The sequence below is a fragment of the Heptranchias perlo genome, chromosome 32, assembly GCF_035084215.1.
Source record: "Heptranchias perlo isolate sHepPer1 chromosome 32, sHepPer1.hap1, whole genome shotgun sequence".
Classification (NCBI taxonomy): Eukaryota; Metazoa; Chordata; class Chondrichthyes; order Hexanchiformes; family Hexanchidae; genus Heptranchias; species Heptranchias perlo.
This window is the reverse complement of record NC_090356.1, coordinates 6,172,267-6,184,732: the sequence shown is the minus strand read 5'-3', so window position 1 is coordinate 6,184,732 and position 12,466 is coordinate 6,172,267. Positions and strand designations below refer to the sequence as shown.

Sequence of the window (12,466 nt, the reverse complement as noted above, 5' to 3'; positions counted from 1 at the left end):
TCATGTGATCAGCACGCCACGTGATCAAACCTCCAGGAATGCCTCCAACCAGAGTTGGCAACCCTAGCAGCATGCCTGGGAGGAACAGGTGACTTTGGACACATTGGGGGTTTTTCTCACCTCGTGTCTGGGTCTGTCGTAGACTAATCGATAGATTGATTGCCATGATTAGTCAACAGCTCCATTATCGTTGTATCATGCGACTACCAGGTGGATCATGATCTTTTTTTCCATCTAGCAATTCCTATGTTCCTACGAAGAGTAGCAGCTGGGTATTCCCAGTCTCCACGAGTAATTCACACACCCCACTTGAATGATCGTTGCTAATATGTTTGTTGTTTCAGTGAAGTAGCATCTACTGTGCAGCAAATTAGTTCTGGACATTAGGGAATGTGTCTGTCGTGACTCTGTGGTGAAGTAAATTCTCCACACCAAAGTGACTGCTTGCTGAGCCCCCTTGTAAACAACATTCCTCCCTTTGACTGTTCAAACCGCCTGCTGCTCAATTTAACTTCTTCAAAGTAACGCAGACGGTTGTTTTAACTTTTTTTAAAAAAATGAATGAACTCCCCTGCTGGTTCTGTGAGGTTCTCAGCCTCGCAGACCTGGAGAGTCTCAGGTCCAATCTCAGGTGTGTGGTGAGTTAGCTGACCTCAACCGGGGCAGCGATAAGGGGCTAGAATTGGCCTCAGGACCCTTGAAGTAGGGAAGGGTGGGGAGTTGTGGGGTGGGGGAATCAGTCAGGGATCCCACTCCTGATTGCAATCCAGGAACTAGAAAGACAAGGGCAGCAGGTGTATGGGAACGCCATCACCTCCAAGTTCCCCTACAAGTCTCACACTCTCCTGATTTGGAAATATATTGCCGTTCCTTCATCGTCGCTGAGTCAAAATCCTGGAACTCCCTTCCTAACAAGCACTGTGGGAGCACCTTCACCACACGGACTGCAGCTGTTCAAGAAGAAGGCCCACCACCACCTTCTCAAGGGGCAACTAGGGATGGGCAAGAAATGCCGGCCTCGCCAGCGACGCCCACATCCCAAGAATTTTTTTTTTTTTAATTTGCTGAAAACTGTAGACATCAGATGAGGACAGGATTGGCTCGGCTTTAGGTTTGACGCACTCCACGGTCAAATAGCCTGCCAATGAAAGGCTCACACCTTGGGTAGGATACTACAGGACAGCTGGCACCCCGACAAGAGTTTGCACCTTCGAGAGAAGATAGAGAAGATTGGGGAAAACATTTTTGAAGCACATTTATCTCCACTTCTCTTTCTTTCACCACATTTTGTATTACCGCTTCCGGGCCTCTGTTGTTACTTCAACTGACCACCCGGAGATCCAGGGGGTGGCTGGGGTTGACATGTCCTCTGGTTCTCCCTGTGGAACAAGTGCCCATCCTCCAATCCTGCGCCTCGGAGGAAACTCATCCTGTGGGAAATTCCAATTGTGATCCCACCTCCGACAACACTGTGCCACAGCACCCTCGAGGCTACTTTGAACCTAGATTTGTCCCAAGGATCTTTCTCGGTAGTGCCACAGAGCAGGCTTCTTTGTAGCTCCCGTGTTTATGAAATGACAAGACCCCCCCCCCACCTCAAACATGGCTCAAAATCACACTTTAATGCAAAGGTCACATCACACTTGTGAGTTAACGGTTTACTTACTCTGGTTACACAAGATCCCAGTCCAACCCTCTGGGCAAACACATCCATCTCGAGCCTCGTTGCAAGTGCCACCGTTCCTACAGTCCGCACAGGTCAAGCTGCAGTCATGCCCAAAGGTACCGTCCCAACACACTGCAAACAAGATCCAAATAGTTATACAAACAGTTACAATATAGTATCCCAGCAGGATATTATGATTTTGCAGTATTATCTCTCCAGATCCAATACAGGATCCCAGCAGAATATTATGACATTGCGGTATCCTGCCATATCCAAAGTACGGACCCCTCAAAAACCATGACCATCTTCCAATCCCTTCAGAACTACTCCAGAACCATCTCCCTATCCCTACAAAACCATTGCACCATCTTCTCCCCATCCCTCCAAAACAAATCTACAACTATCTCACTACCCATCTAAATCCACCTGCCTACACTTCTAAAACCGCTCAATTACCATCTTTCAACCCCTCCAAAACCACTTCATTAACATCTCCCAATCTCTCTAAACCCATTCCAATTCTATCTCCATATCCCTCCACAATCACTCCGTTACCATCTCTCTCCTGTGAAACCACCCCCTCCCCCACCCCCCAAGCATCTCCTACTCCTCTAACACCATCCTTCCAAAGTTAATCCACGGCCAAACTTGCCACCCTCTCCCTTCCTTAAATTCTGAATCCTAAGCCATGTAAAGTCTGAAAATCAGTTCTTTCTTGTTTCTGCTAATCAATAGAATATGTATTTGTACCCATAGAGGCACTGTGTTCCCTGTGAGGAGGCCTTTGATCCAGTCGCAGGTTCTGATACCCAACAACCTCAAACAACCTCATACCCAACAAACAGGCTGGCGATGCTCAGATGCTCGGTCACAAAACCACAGTTGTGTTAAGTCCTATCCTAAGTGCATTTCAAAGTGAATTTCAAATAAAATTGTTGGACTATAACTTGGTGGTGTAAAATTGTTTATAAGTGCATCGAGGCAGAGGTCCTGCACACTTAGGATAATCAAAAACCCTAAGCTACTTCCCCCATATCACCATTGGTATTTGAGTGGAATTCCTGCACTGTGAAATGTGTGATTCAACAAACTGACACTGTTGCTCATCTGAACAGTAGTGAATTGATAGTAGTTTATGATTTGCACATACACAGAATGGAGTCTACACAGCGACACAATCTTCACAATACTATCACACACTTGAGCCCCTGATCGGGCGAAGATATTTACGTAGTTCCTTCAAGAATTACTATTTGAGTAAGAAGCAGAAACCACCCCCCCCAACTTATAGAATTGAGAGATCAGGTTAAAAAGAATGAATCTCATTGACGATGTTCTCACCAAAGCTCTGTGACAGGGTGAATTCCCCTCGTGCTTCCCCTTCCCCAGTTTCTTCCGTCTCTTCATCAAACAATTGGGTCAGTTCTTCTCCATGGTAGAAGGTCACCTCGGGAAAGAGTCTTCCAAAACTAGGCCGGCCGTTCAGAGCTTCCACTGGGTCATCCAGGGCTGGAATGGAAGGAAGAATCAAACTACACAACAGGAAGAGATACAGTTCAGTGTCAATCTCTCAACCCACCCATCCTCAGATGGCATCCAAACTAACCCTTTATCTGGCCTGAATCTCATCTTGGTTAAACCCTGATCAGATCAGCTTGGTGTTGCCAAAGACAACTACATTTTTCCAGCAATCTCAACTCACCATTGCTGCAACTCTCCTGCCAAGAACTTTCAATGAAAGACAAAAAAAAACCCTCATGGGTTAAATATAGAAATAATGTTAGAAGATTGATACATCGAGTTACATTGAAATTACAGCACAGGAACAGGCCATTTGGCCCAACCGGTCTATGCCTGCATTGATACTCCACACGAGCCTCCTCCCTCCCTACTTCATCTCACCCTATCAGCATATCCTTCTATTCCTTTCTCCCTCATGTATTTATCTAGCTTCCCCTTAAATGTATCTATGCTATTCGCCTCAGCCACTCCTTGTGGTAGCGAGTTCCACATTCTTACCACTCTTTGGGTAAAGAAGTTTCTCCTGAATTCCCGATTGGATTTATTAGCAACTACCTTATATTTATGGCCCCTAGTTTTGGATTCCCCCACAAGTGGAAACATTTTCTCTACGTCTGCCCTATCAAACCTTTTCAATATCTTAAAGACCTCTATCAGGTCACCCCTCAGCTTTCTCTTTTCTAGAGAAAAGAGCCCCAGTCTGTTCAGCCTTTCCTGTTAAGGATATCCTCTCAGTTGTAGTATCATCCTTGTGAATCTTTTTTGCATTCTCTCCAATGCCTCCATATCCTTTCTATAATATGGAGCCCAGATACAAACTTAATTAAAACTTTAAACAGAAACATCGGAACACACAGGCCTGGCAGAGACCACTGCAGTCAATCTCGGTCCCAAACTTCAGAAAATCCCACACACTACTCTCTGTCAAACATTGATACAGTTCCCTCTCGGAAGTGTCACCACCATTCTCCTCCAGCATGTCCCTTTTCCAAATATTCATCACCCTCTATATAAAACAATTAAATCTGAGCTATCTATTCATCTTGCCTCTTCTGAGTTTGAATCCAAGTCTGTGATTATGTCAAACATATTATCAGAGTTCAAATCACCAAAGAACCCTTTTCACCTCAGTCAGATTTCCCACTTGAAAGAACTTTAGGGGAGCGATTCCACCTCTCCGGAGCAGTGTTTTGATGGGGCACAACTTCTACTCGTCCCTCCACACCTGCTCCGACCTACTTTCCTGCGTCAGGGTTCAATACATATCTATGGCAAGCACCCAGCAGGATTCCCCCTATCAAAAGGGAGTCTACCAGCACAAAGGTGGAGAATGTGGGTTGCCAGAAAATCCAGGTAGGGACCTTAAAGGAGCAGAAGGATCCCAAAGATTACAGGGGATGTCCCACTGAAGGCTTTGGCCAAGACCAGAACCTTCAGCAGCAAAGTGTCTGGGGCCGACTGGAGGGAGAGGAGACCCCGACATGGTCCTCTCTCTCCATGGGGGCACCTCAGGGCTGTTACCACCATTTGCAAGGCCCACCGTCACCTTCCCTATTGCGATCCTGGGAAGCGTCGGTAACAGAGGCGGACGCAAGGAAAATTCACGATGGACCTGGTCCCCCACCCACCCCACCGCCATTTGCATCTGGCGGGCAGGGAAGTAGCAGACAGTGAAGGTCTTAGCGGGGGACAGGGGAAGGGACAATCCAGTCGGGTGGTGACGTTGTGTTAGGCCTCACAGCCTCTCAGCCTTGGGGGGTATGGGGATTTTCCTTTGTGATCCCCAAAATCGAGTGGGATCACAGAGGAAAATCCCCATACCCCGAACCTCTGATCCACCAAAGAAAAAGAGCCATCTCCAGGTCAGCAGGAACTCACACAAGCTCCCAAGGGAAAGGTCACATTCCACGGATGGACAACCCTGCAGCATGGCGGAGAAACAAGCCTTGTAAACACTTACACTATATAGGCCAATGGTATAACTGCCCCCAATTACTCGGCAGGCTGGGATCAAGTGTGATTCCACCACCCCTGTCGAAACAGGCACCTCGGCCAGGTCAAGAGGTGAAATTTCGAAGCAAATAATCCATCTCCACCCACACCAAGAGTCAATGAACATGAAGGTGCACCTCAAACTCCAAGAGGCTGAACTGGGCCAAGGCTCAAATATGCCATTCCCCATCTTACATTGCAAGCAATTTGACCTAATTTGACCTAATTTTAAATGGTTCTCACTCTATATGAAAATCCCTCCAGTTTTTTTTCTTCAGTTCTGCTCCTGTCCCATAATACACAAGAAGTTTGGCTGTCTCCCAACTGTCAATCATTGGTAAATAAAAGTTTATGCGGGGCAAGCAAAAGGTGGTTATTTTTGGTCAATTTGGTGTTTTGTAAAGTCCACAGAGTATAACCAGAGACAGACTCTCTGGAAGGACAAGCACATCTTCAAACAATTTGCCGCATAGTCCCAGGGAAGCGCATTGTGATTATCCAATTGCCGGTTAAACATTTATTCTCTCTCTGTTGTCCTTAAATGCATGCATTAAATATGTGAATTGTAATAGATTTCAGCTCCCTAAGCTCTTGGAGTTCTACAAAACATCTAATTGCAACAAACTGCTGAGGGGATAACACGAGAACCAGCTGGGCTGAATATCATTTCCGTGCGTTATGCTTATTCGACAGCTTTGCTTTGGCAAAGGTTTCGATTGAAGTTGAGATGGGCCACTTCAGTCAAACAAAAACCCCGATTTCATCAATATTCGACGGAGCCTGAAACGGCAGAACAGAGAGTACAAAGTGGAACAGGCACAGCTGTGCTGGCAGCAGCCCTGTGGTCTACAGTCAAGAGCTCGGGCCAAAAACAACTGAGGTTGAGAGAGAGAGAGAGAGAGAGAGAGAAAAAAGTACCCACTACAACAGAGGAGCAGAGCTAAAAACTGATGAGGACAATGAGGTTAACAGAACCACGGTTAACGAGGACGAGAAACCTGCCACTGAGCTTACATGTGGAAATAATATGTCGTGTTATTGTTTAATAAAAGTTACATTGAGGAAGCAATTGGTTAGCAAACAGATCTGACTGAAATGTGATCTCCGCTCACCAGTATTGTCTCTGGGCAGCCTCAGGACGTTTCATTCCGTTAAAGGCGCTATATGAATGCAAGTTGTTGTTGTTGTTGAGCAAGGCACGGTATGGGAGTGCATGAGCTGGGTTTGCAGGCAATGGTAAGAAAGAACTTGCATTTACATGGGACTTATTATATCCTCAGAGCGTCCCTAAGCGCTTCACAGCCAATGAGTTACTTTTTGAAGTGTAGTCACTGCTGTTATGTAAGGAAAGGCGGCGGCCAATTTGTGCACAGCAAGATCCCACAAACAGCTACAGGATAAATGACCAGTTAATCGGTTTTGGTTGAGGGATAAACATCAATCAAGACATGGAGAATTCCCCTGCTCTTCTTTAAATATCATCACAGGATCTGTCACGTCCACCTGAGAGGGCGGGGCAGACAGGACCTCGGTTTAACGGCCCATCCAAAAGACGGCCCCTCCAGCAGTGCAGCGCTCCCTCAGTACTGCCATAAAGTGTCAATCTAGATTATGTGCTCAAGTCTCTTGAATGGGGCTTGAACCTATGACCATCTGACTGAGAGGTGAGGGTGCTACCACTGAGCCAAGTCAATACTTAAGTTGGTACAGTAACATCATAAATAAAATGCCTACCCACGTTTTACTATTGCAAGTACATTGTTCCAAATAAAAGGCATTTGTGGATGCAGCTTAGATGACTTCAGTAACCAATACACAGGATCCATCTCCTTGAATGTGGCCCCCCCACCCGCCCAACAAGAGCCCATTTTGCCAACCAGATGTCCTCACATGACCGAGATTATTTTAGTTTTGTTGACCTTTATCTGGTAGATTTCTTCAGAGTAGCTTAGTGCTCTGGCTTCAAAGAATTCACCCAGCCCTTCACCTCACCCAGTGTCCATCCATGTGTATCCATAATGCTACCCTGTTGGATCAGCTAACCCTTCCAGTCTGTATGACCGAGCTACTCAATGCATAACCTTCAGCCATCATGGGGGGCCAATGGGGCAAAATTTCCACGGCAGGGGGGATTCTCCTGATCTCCCACCATAACTTCGGTGGAAACCTCTGAGAAAAGACGCCAATGGCAGTTTATGCCATTTCTCCCGAGTTTCCGCTCATCTTCCGCTGAAATTATGGTGGGAATTTGTGAGAAGCCCCATTGATGCCTTCCGCTGCCTAGGCCCTAAGCTCTGGAATTCCCTCCCTAAACCTCTCCACCTCTCTCTCCTCCTTTAAGATGTTCCTTAAAACCTACCTCTTTGTCCAAGCTTTTGGTCACCTGTCTTAATATCTCTTTATGTGGCTTAGTGTCAAATTTAGTCTGATAATCACTCCTGTGAAGCGCCTTGGCTCGTTTTACTACGTTAAAGGCGCTGTATAAATGCAAGTTGTGTTGTTGTTGGAAATTTTGCAACAATATTTCTTTAAAAATCTACTTAAGATCTTCACATGGCCATACTGGGCCTGGACAGAAGATACTGACTCATTGAATAGACTGCATATATCTCCTCTCCCCACTTAATCTAAGTACAAACCCCTGAATACACCTCAAGATGACCCTTGCTTTGCAAAATGGAAGGACTGCAGTTCTCCAAATGTGAAACCCAATCAACGACACCGTAAGACAGGAACGTACGAGCGCAGGTCTTCCGATCTTCCTCCAGCTTGTATCCGATGTCACAAAAGCACTGGAAGGATCCAGCTGTGTTCTGGCAGATGTGCTCACAGCTGTCGTTTTCCGCAGTGCATTCATCAACATCTGGAAAAAAAAATGCAAAGAGACGTCAGTGCAGATGTCATAAAAGCCTCCATACATCACTCTACCAATCTCAAAAGATTGTGTCACTGACCTGGAAAGAAATAAATAGCTGCAATGAAAATGAATTTCTAAATACAGTTAGTCATCATTAAACAGCCTGAATTGTATCAAATGCTCATGTGCATTTATTAGTCTTTCCTCTTCCCTACAATTTCCCTGCTTTTAAAACCCAAGTTTCATGTCATTAATCACCATATCTTGATTTATGTCGTCTTCGCTCCTACTCCTTTCAACCATGATGATAAAGAATCCCATGTGAATTAAATTAGCAGTTTTTTCTGCCATTGCGAGACTGATGGATAGTATTGAACATAAGAACATAAGAAATAGGAGCAGGAGTAGGCCATACGGCCCCTCGAGCCCGCTCCGCCATTCAATCAGATCATGGCCGATCTTTGACCTTAACTCCATTTTCCTGCCCGATCCCCATATCCCTTGATTCCCCCAGAGTCCAAACTCCCCACACAGAAAGTTTGACAACCAGTGTTCTAGTGAAAATATTGACAATCCAATCCACTTCACCCAGGAGCACCTGTTTCATACTGGCTAATAAAGCCAGAGCTACTATAGCTAAATGTGAGATACCATGTGCCCTCTCCCCTTTCCCCTCGCCCCCTCAGCTAAATAAGGCAGCACACACCAGCGAGCATCCGTCACGGAGAAAAACAACAAATCCTAAAAAAGAAATTTACCAAAACCTTCAAAGGGTTAAATAGAGAATAATAATTTTAAAGGAAGTCATTTAGAGCTCGACTCAAAACTGACCACATTCAAATCAAAACAAGCTTTTCACATTACCCTGGGACTTGGAAAAGTACAAGCATCATTTCAAAGTAAATTTAGTGCAGCGTTTCCAATGAATGAATCCAAGAACAAGGAAAGTCCATCGTCTCTGTAAGTGTCCCCATTTGGATCTGATGGTGGTGCTGAGGCAGCAGATGGAAACTGCTCTCTCATTCAGATCCTTTAATTTCTCAAACACTCGCACTGCTAAATGTCATTGTTTCTTCTTAACTGAAATATCCTATTTTTGTTTCGCTTTGTTCCTTCACAACCAACTGACCCCTGGCCAACATCAACAGTTTGATAGTCACAGGAGGTGGATTTTAGCAGTGAGCGTAGTCCTAGTTTGCCAGCTCAATTTGGTAGAGTAGCAATTAGGGATTTATTGATTCTGTTCTGAAAGAAATGTAATCCTAAATGGATGAAAAACTTAATGGGTGGAATTCCTGTCTTTGGTTATTTCAGTGAAAAGTACAGGCAAGTATAAAGTGATAGAACCAAATCAACTTTATCACTTAAAATTATGTGGAGATTGAACCCCCAATATCCCTTTGCCAAAGTCCCTTACATGAGGACCTGGATTAGGCAGTTGGTGATGAATAAGCCTCCCATAAGAAATTAGGCTTGGTTGTCTAGAATATTAAGATGGTTGGCATATTTCAAGCTGTCCTACATCGGTTCTTCCACCATAATGAAGGCATTGCAGGGCTATGGAAAAAGAGCAGGCGAGTGGGACTAATTGGATAGCTCTTTCAAAGAGCTGGCACAGGTACGCTGGGCCGAATGGCCTCCTTCTGAGCTGTATGATTCTATAGCCTCCTGATCCAAAGACTAGAGTGCTACCAACTGAGCCAAGCTGACACCCATCTCAGTGGCTTTCTAGTGGCTAATAAGATAATATCTGACAATTAACCTCAGATGAAGAATGGCCCAAATCAATTTGGGTAAAAAATTAATCGTTGAGAATTGATGCAGACCACTGAGGCAAAAGGAGGAAAATGAAATGAAACAGTCTTGAGGAACTGTGAAAGAATAAGTTAGAGTAGAAAATGGTGTAATGGCTCTTGATTTCCACACAGTGAAGATGCAGGCAGGAGGTAGAGTGTGTAAGATGGGGCAGTTGGCGGTTACACAGGGTGTGGATTCACTGCAAGTGCTTAGAAAGGATCTGAATGAGTTCCTGCAAGTGGAAGACATCGCGAGTTATAGAAGGTAGGTGGATGAATGGAGATAGCGGCACTGGTCACGGAGTTTTTTCCTGAATTGGCCTAATGTTTCTTCCTCTGAGCTTTTGTCTCTTTCCCAAGAGATTGCGTGGTTGTTGAGGGAGGGGGGAGGGGGGAGGGCGGAGTCAATGGCACATGTCCGCTGCACTATGTCAGGATGGGTCAGGCTTGATGGACTAGCTAGTCTTTCCCTCTCCTTTTTCGTATGTTTGTCAGAAAGAAACTAAGAGCATGACCATGCTGGTATCAATTAAATAGATAGAAAGGTTGAAAGAGAGAGATCAGAGGGTAAAGCTGTCAGATGACAAGCTCTTTCTTGTTGGATTTGGCTGGAATCGCTGTGCTTTCACCAGTGGGAGTTGAGTTTGAATCCAGTCAGACTCGGGGCAATGCAACATTATTTGGAACTGAACTGTCACTTCTCACCATCACATGCACAGCCATCCAAACTGAGCCGATACCCTGCGTGACAGCCGCACTCGTATCCTCCAGGGGTATTGAAACAGTCCTGTTGACAGCAGCCAGCACCAGTGATACACTCGTCCACATCTGTGTGAGGGCAAAACAAACTCTGATCAGCTCCTCTGTGTAAACTGGATCACTCCGCACCCGGCGTTATTGGTTATTGATATTAGTTGGCGCCCAGGACCTAAATTTGAATTTGTTCCATGGTGCACCTGTCCAGAATAATTTGTGCCCCCATCCCTGAATTATCGAGTCAGATCTCCTCATGTTCATGTTTTACTGATGACCCCAAACCCCCCCGTATCTGCATTTGGCACATCCCCATATCAATGCTTCACCAAACCAGACTCTCTCCCCACCCATACCTGTGTTGTACTCTTCACACCTCCACCCATATCCAGCAGCCGACCCTAACAGATTCCGAGGCTTGAGACTGTTGATCCTGTGGTATGTCTGCCCAGGGTTTGGAGACATCTCAATCTCAATATAAAAACGGTGTTTAACTGATGGTTTTTGTTCAGATAATGTTGTATAATTTAAACAACTTAAAGAAAAGAATTGCATTTCTATAGCGCCTTTCACGACCTCAGGACGTCCCAAAGAGCTTTACAGCCAATGAAGTTTCTTTTTGACGTGTGGTCACTGTTGTAATGTATTTAAAAACAGTTCATTGTGTTTAGCCCTTGACTCCCCAGCAACTTTAATACCAGTCAGGCGATACAGCTAGGCATCAAGTGGCAGTTAAGTGCTAAGTAGGAGACAACCAATATCGTGGCTGGGAAATTCCTCGCAGCTGCTCCCGCTCCACGGTGTTGTTCCCACCGGAAGTGTGGCTCCAAGGAAATTCCCTGCCGTGATGTTCTGACAGGGAATAAATTTAGTTGGCACCAATCTTCTAAACCCCACTGATTTTCAACTCATTGACCCCTATACATTTCACACCCTGCACATTTACTTGACAAACTGGACTTGGAAGTTCTGCAAAACCAGTTCATTAAGGATTTGAGACCAATGGGGTTGCATAATTCCCCACGCATTTCATACCAGGCACACTTGAAACTGCAGGTAAATCATGCAAGGTATGAAACACATGGGAATTATGGAGCTGCGTGTCAATGGGGATTAGAATTTGGGTGTCACTTGACACCATTCACGTTTGGTATTGATATTGGTACAGTATTGGTATTAGTATTAGTGTTGGTATTGGTATTGGTATTATTGGTATTGATGTTGGTATAGTATTGGTATTATTAGTATTGATACAGTATTGGTATTGATATTGATACAGTATTGGTATTGATAATGTATTGATGTTGGTATAGTATTGGTATTATTGATATTGATACAGTATTGGTATTGATACAGTATTGGTATTGGTACACCACGCTCTGGTTCCAATACAGTTACAATAAGAGAAAGAAAACGTGGGAAAATCTGGAAGGGGACACATTCTGCGGCAAGTAATAAATTCCACTGTCGTGGAATCATGAAGCACCAGGGGTCAATATCACCTTTTAATGAACCAGACTTTCCCTGCCCCATAACTGTGATTTATTGGTCCATATCTAGAGAACCTCAGTTTGTTTTATACAGTACTCTGGATAATGCCACAAATATTTGTGCGTCAGAGTGCTGGAAGTGATCAGAAACACACATGTAGACGTGTCGAGACGCTGATTTGCAAATTCAGGAAGTATACAAATGTGTAACCTAATCACATTCTCCACATTCCCCTCTGGGAACTGCCAGTCTAATAACAGCGTATGCAGCAATAAACTGCAAACAAGGTTATTAGTCACTGGGCAAATAAAGCACAAAAACCAGCAGATGGCCACCTTAACTCTTCCCATCACTGAATGCTGTTCATTAAACAAGACTTCTCTTTGTTTT

The 12,466-nt window shown here is 44.8% G+C and overlaps 1 protein-coding gene across 2 annotated transcripts in view; it reads right to left on the bottom strand.

Annotated features, from left to right (window-relative positions):
* Positions 1-12,466, bottom strand: part of LOC137300960 (multiple epidermal growth factor-like domains protein 6) — a 292,410-nt gene that overhangs the window by 56,106 nt on the left and 223,838 nt on the right. For both annotated transcript variants that reach the window (XM_067970253.1, XM_067970254.1), the window contains 4 exons: positions 10,538-10,660; positions 7,920-8,042; positions 3,008-3,175; positions 1,667-1,798 (listed from right to left, as the gene is read on the bottom strand). In XM_067970253.1, coding sequence (XP_067826354.1) covers positions 1,667-1,798; positions 3,008-3,175; positions 7,920-8,042; positions 10,538-10,660 — 546 coding nt within the window. The remainder of the gene's footprint in view (positions 1-1,666; positions 1,799-3,007; positions 3,176-7,919; positions 8,043-10,537; positions 10,661-12,466) is intronic.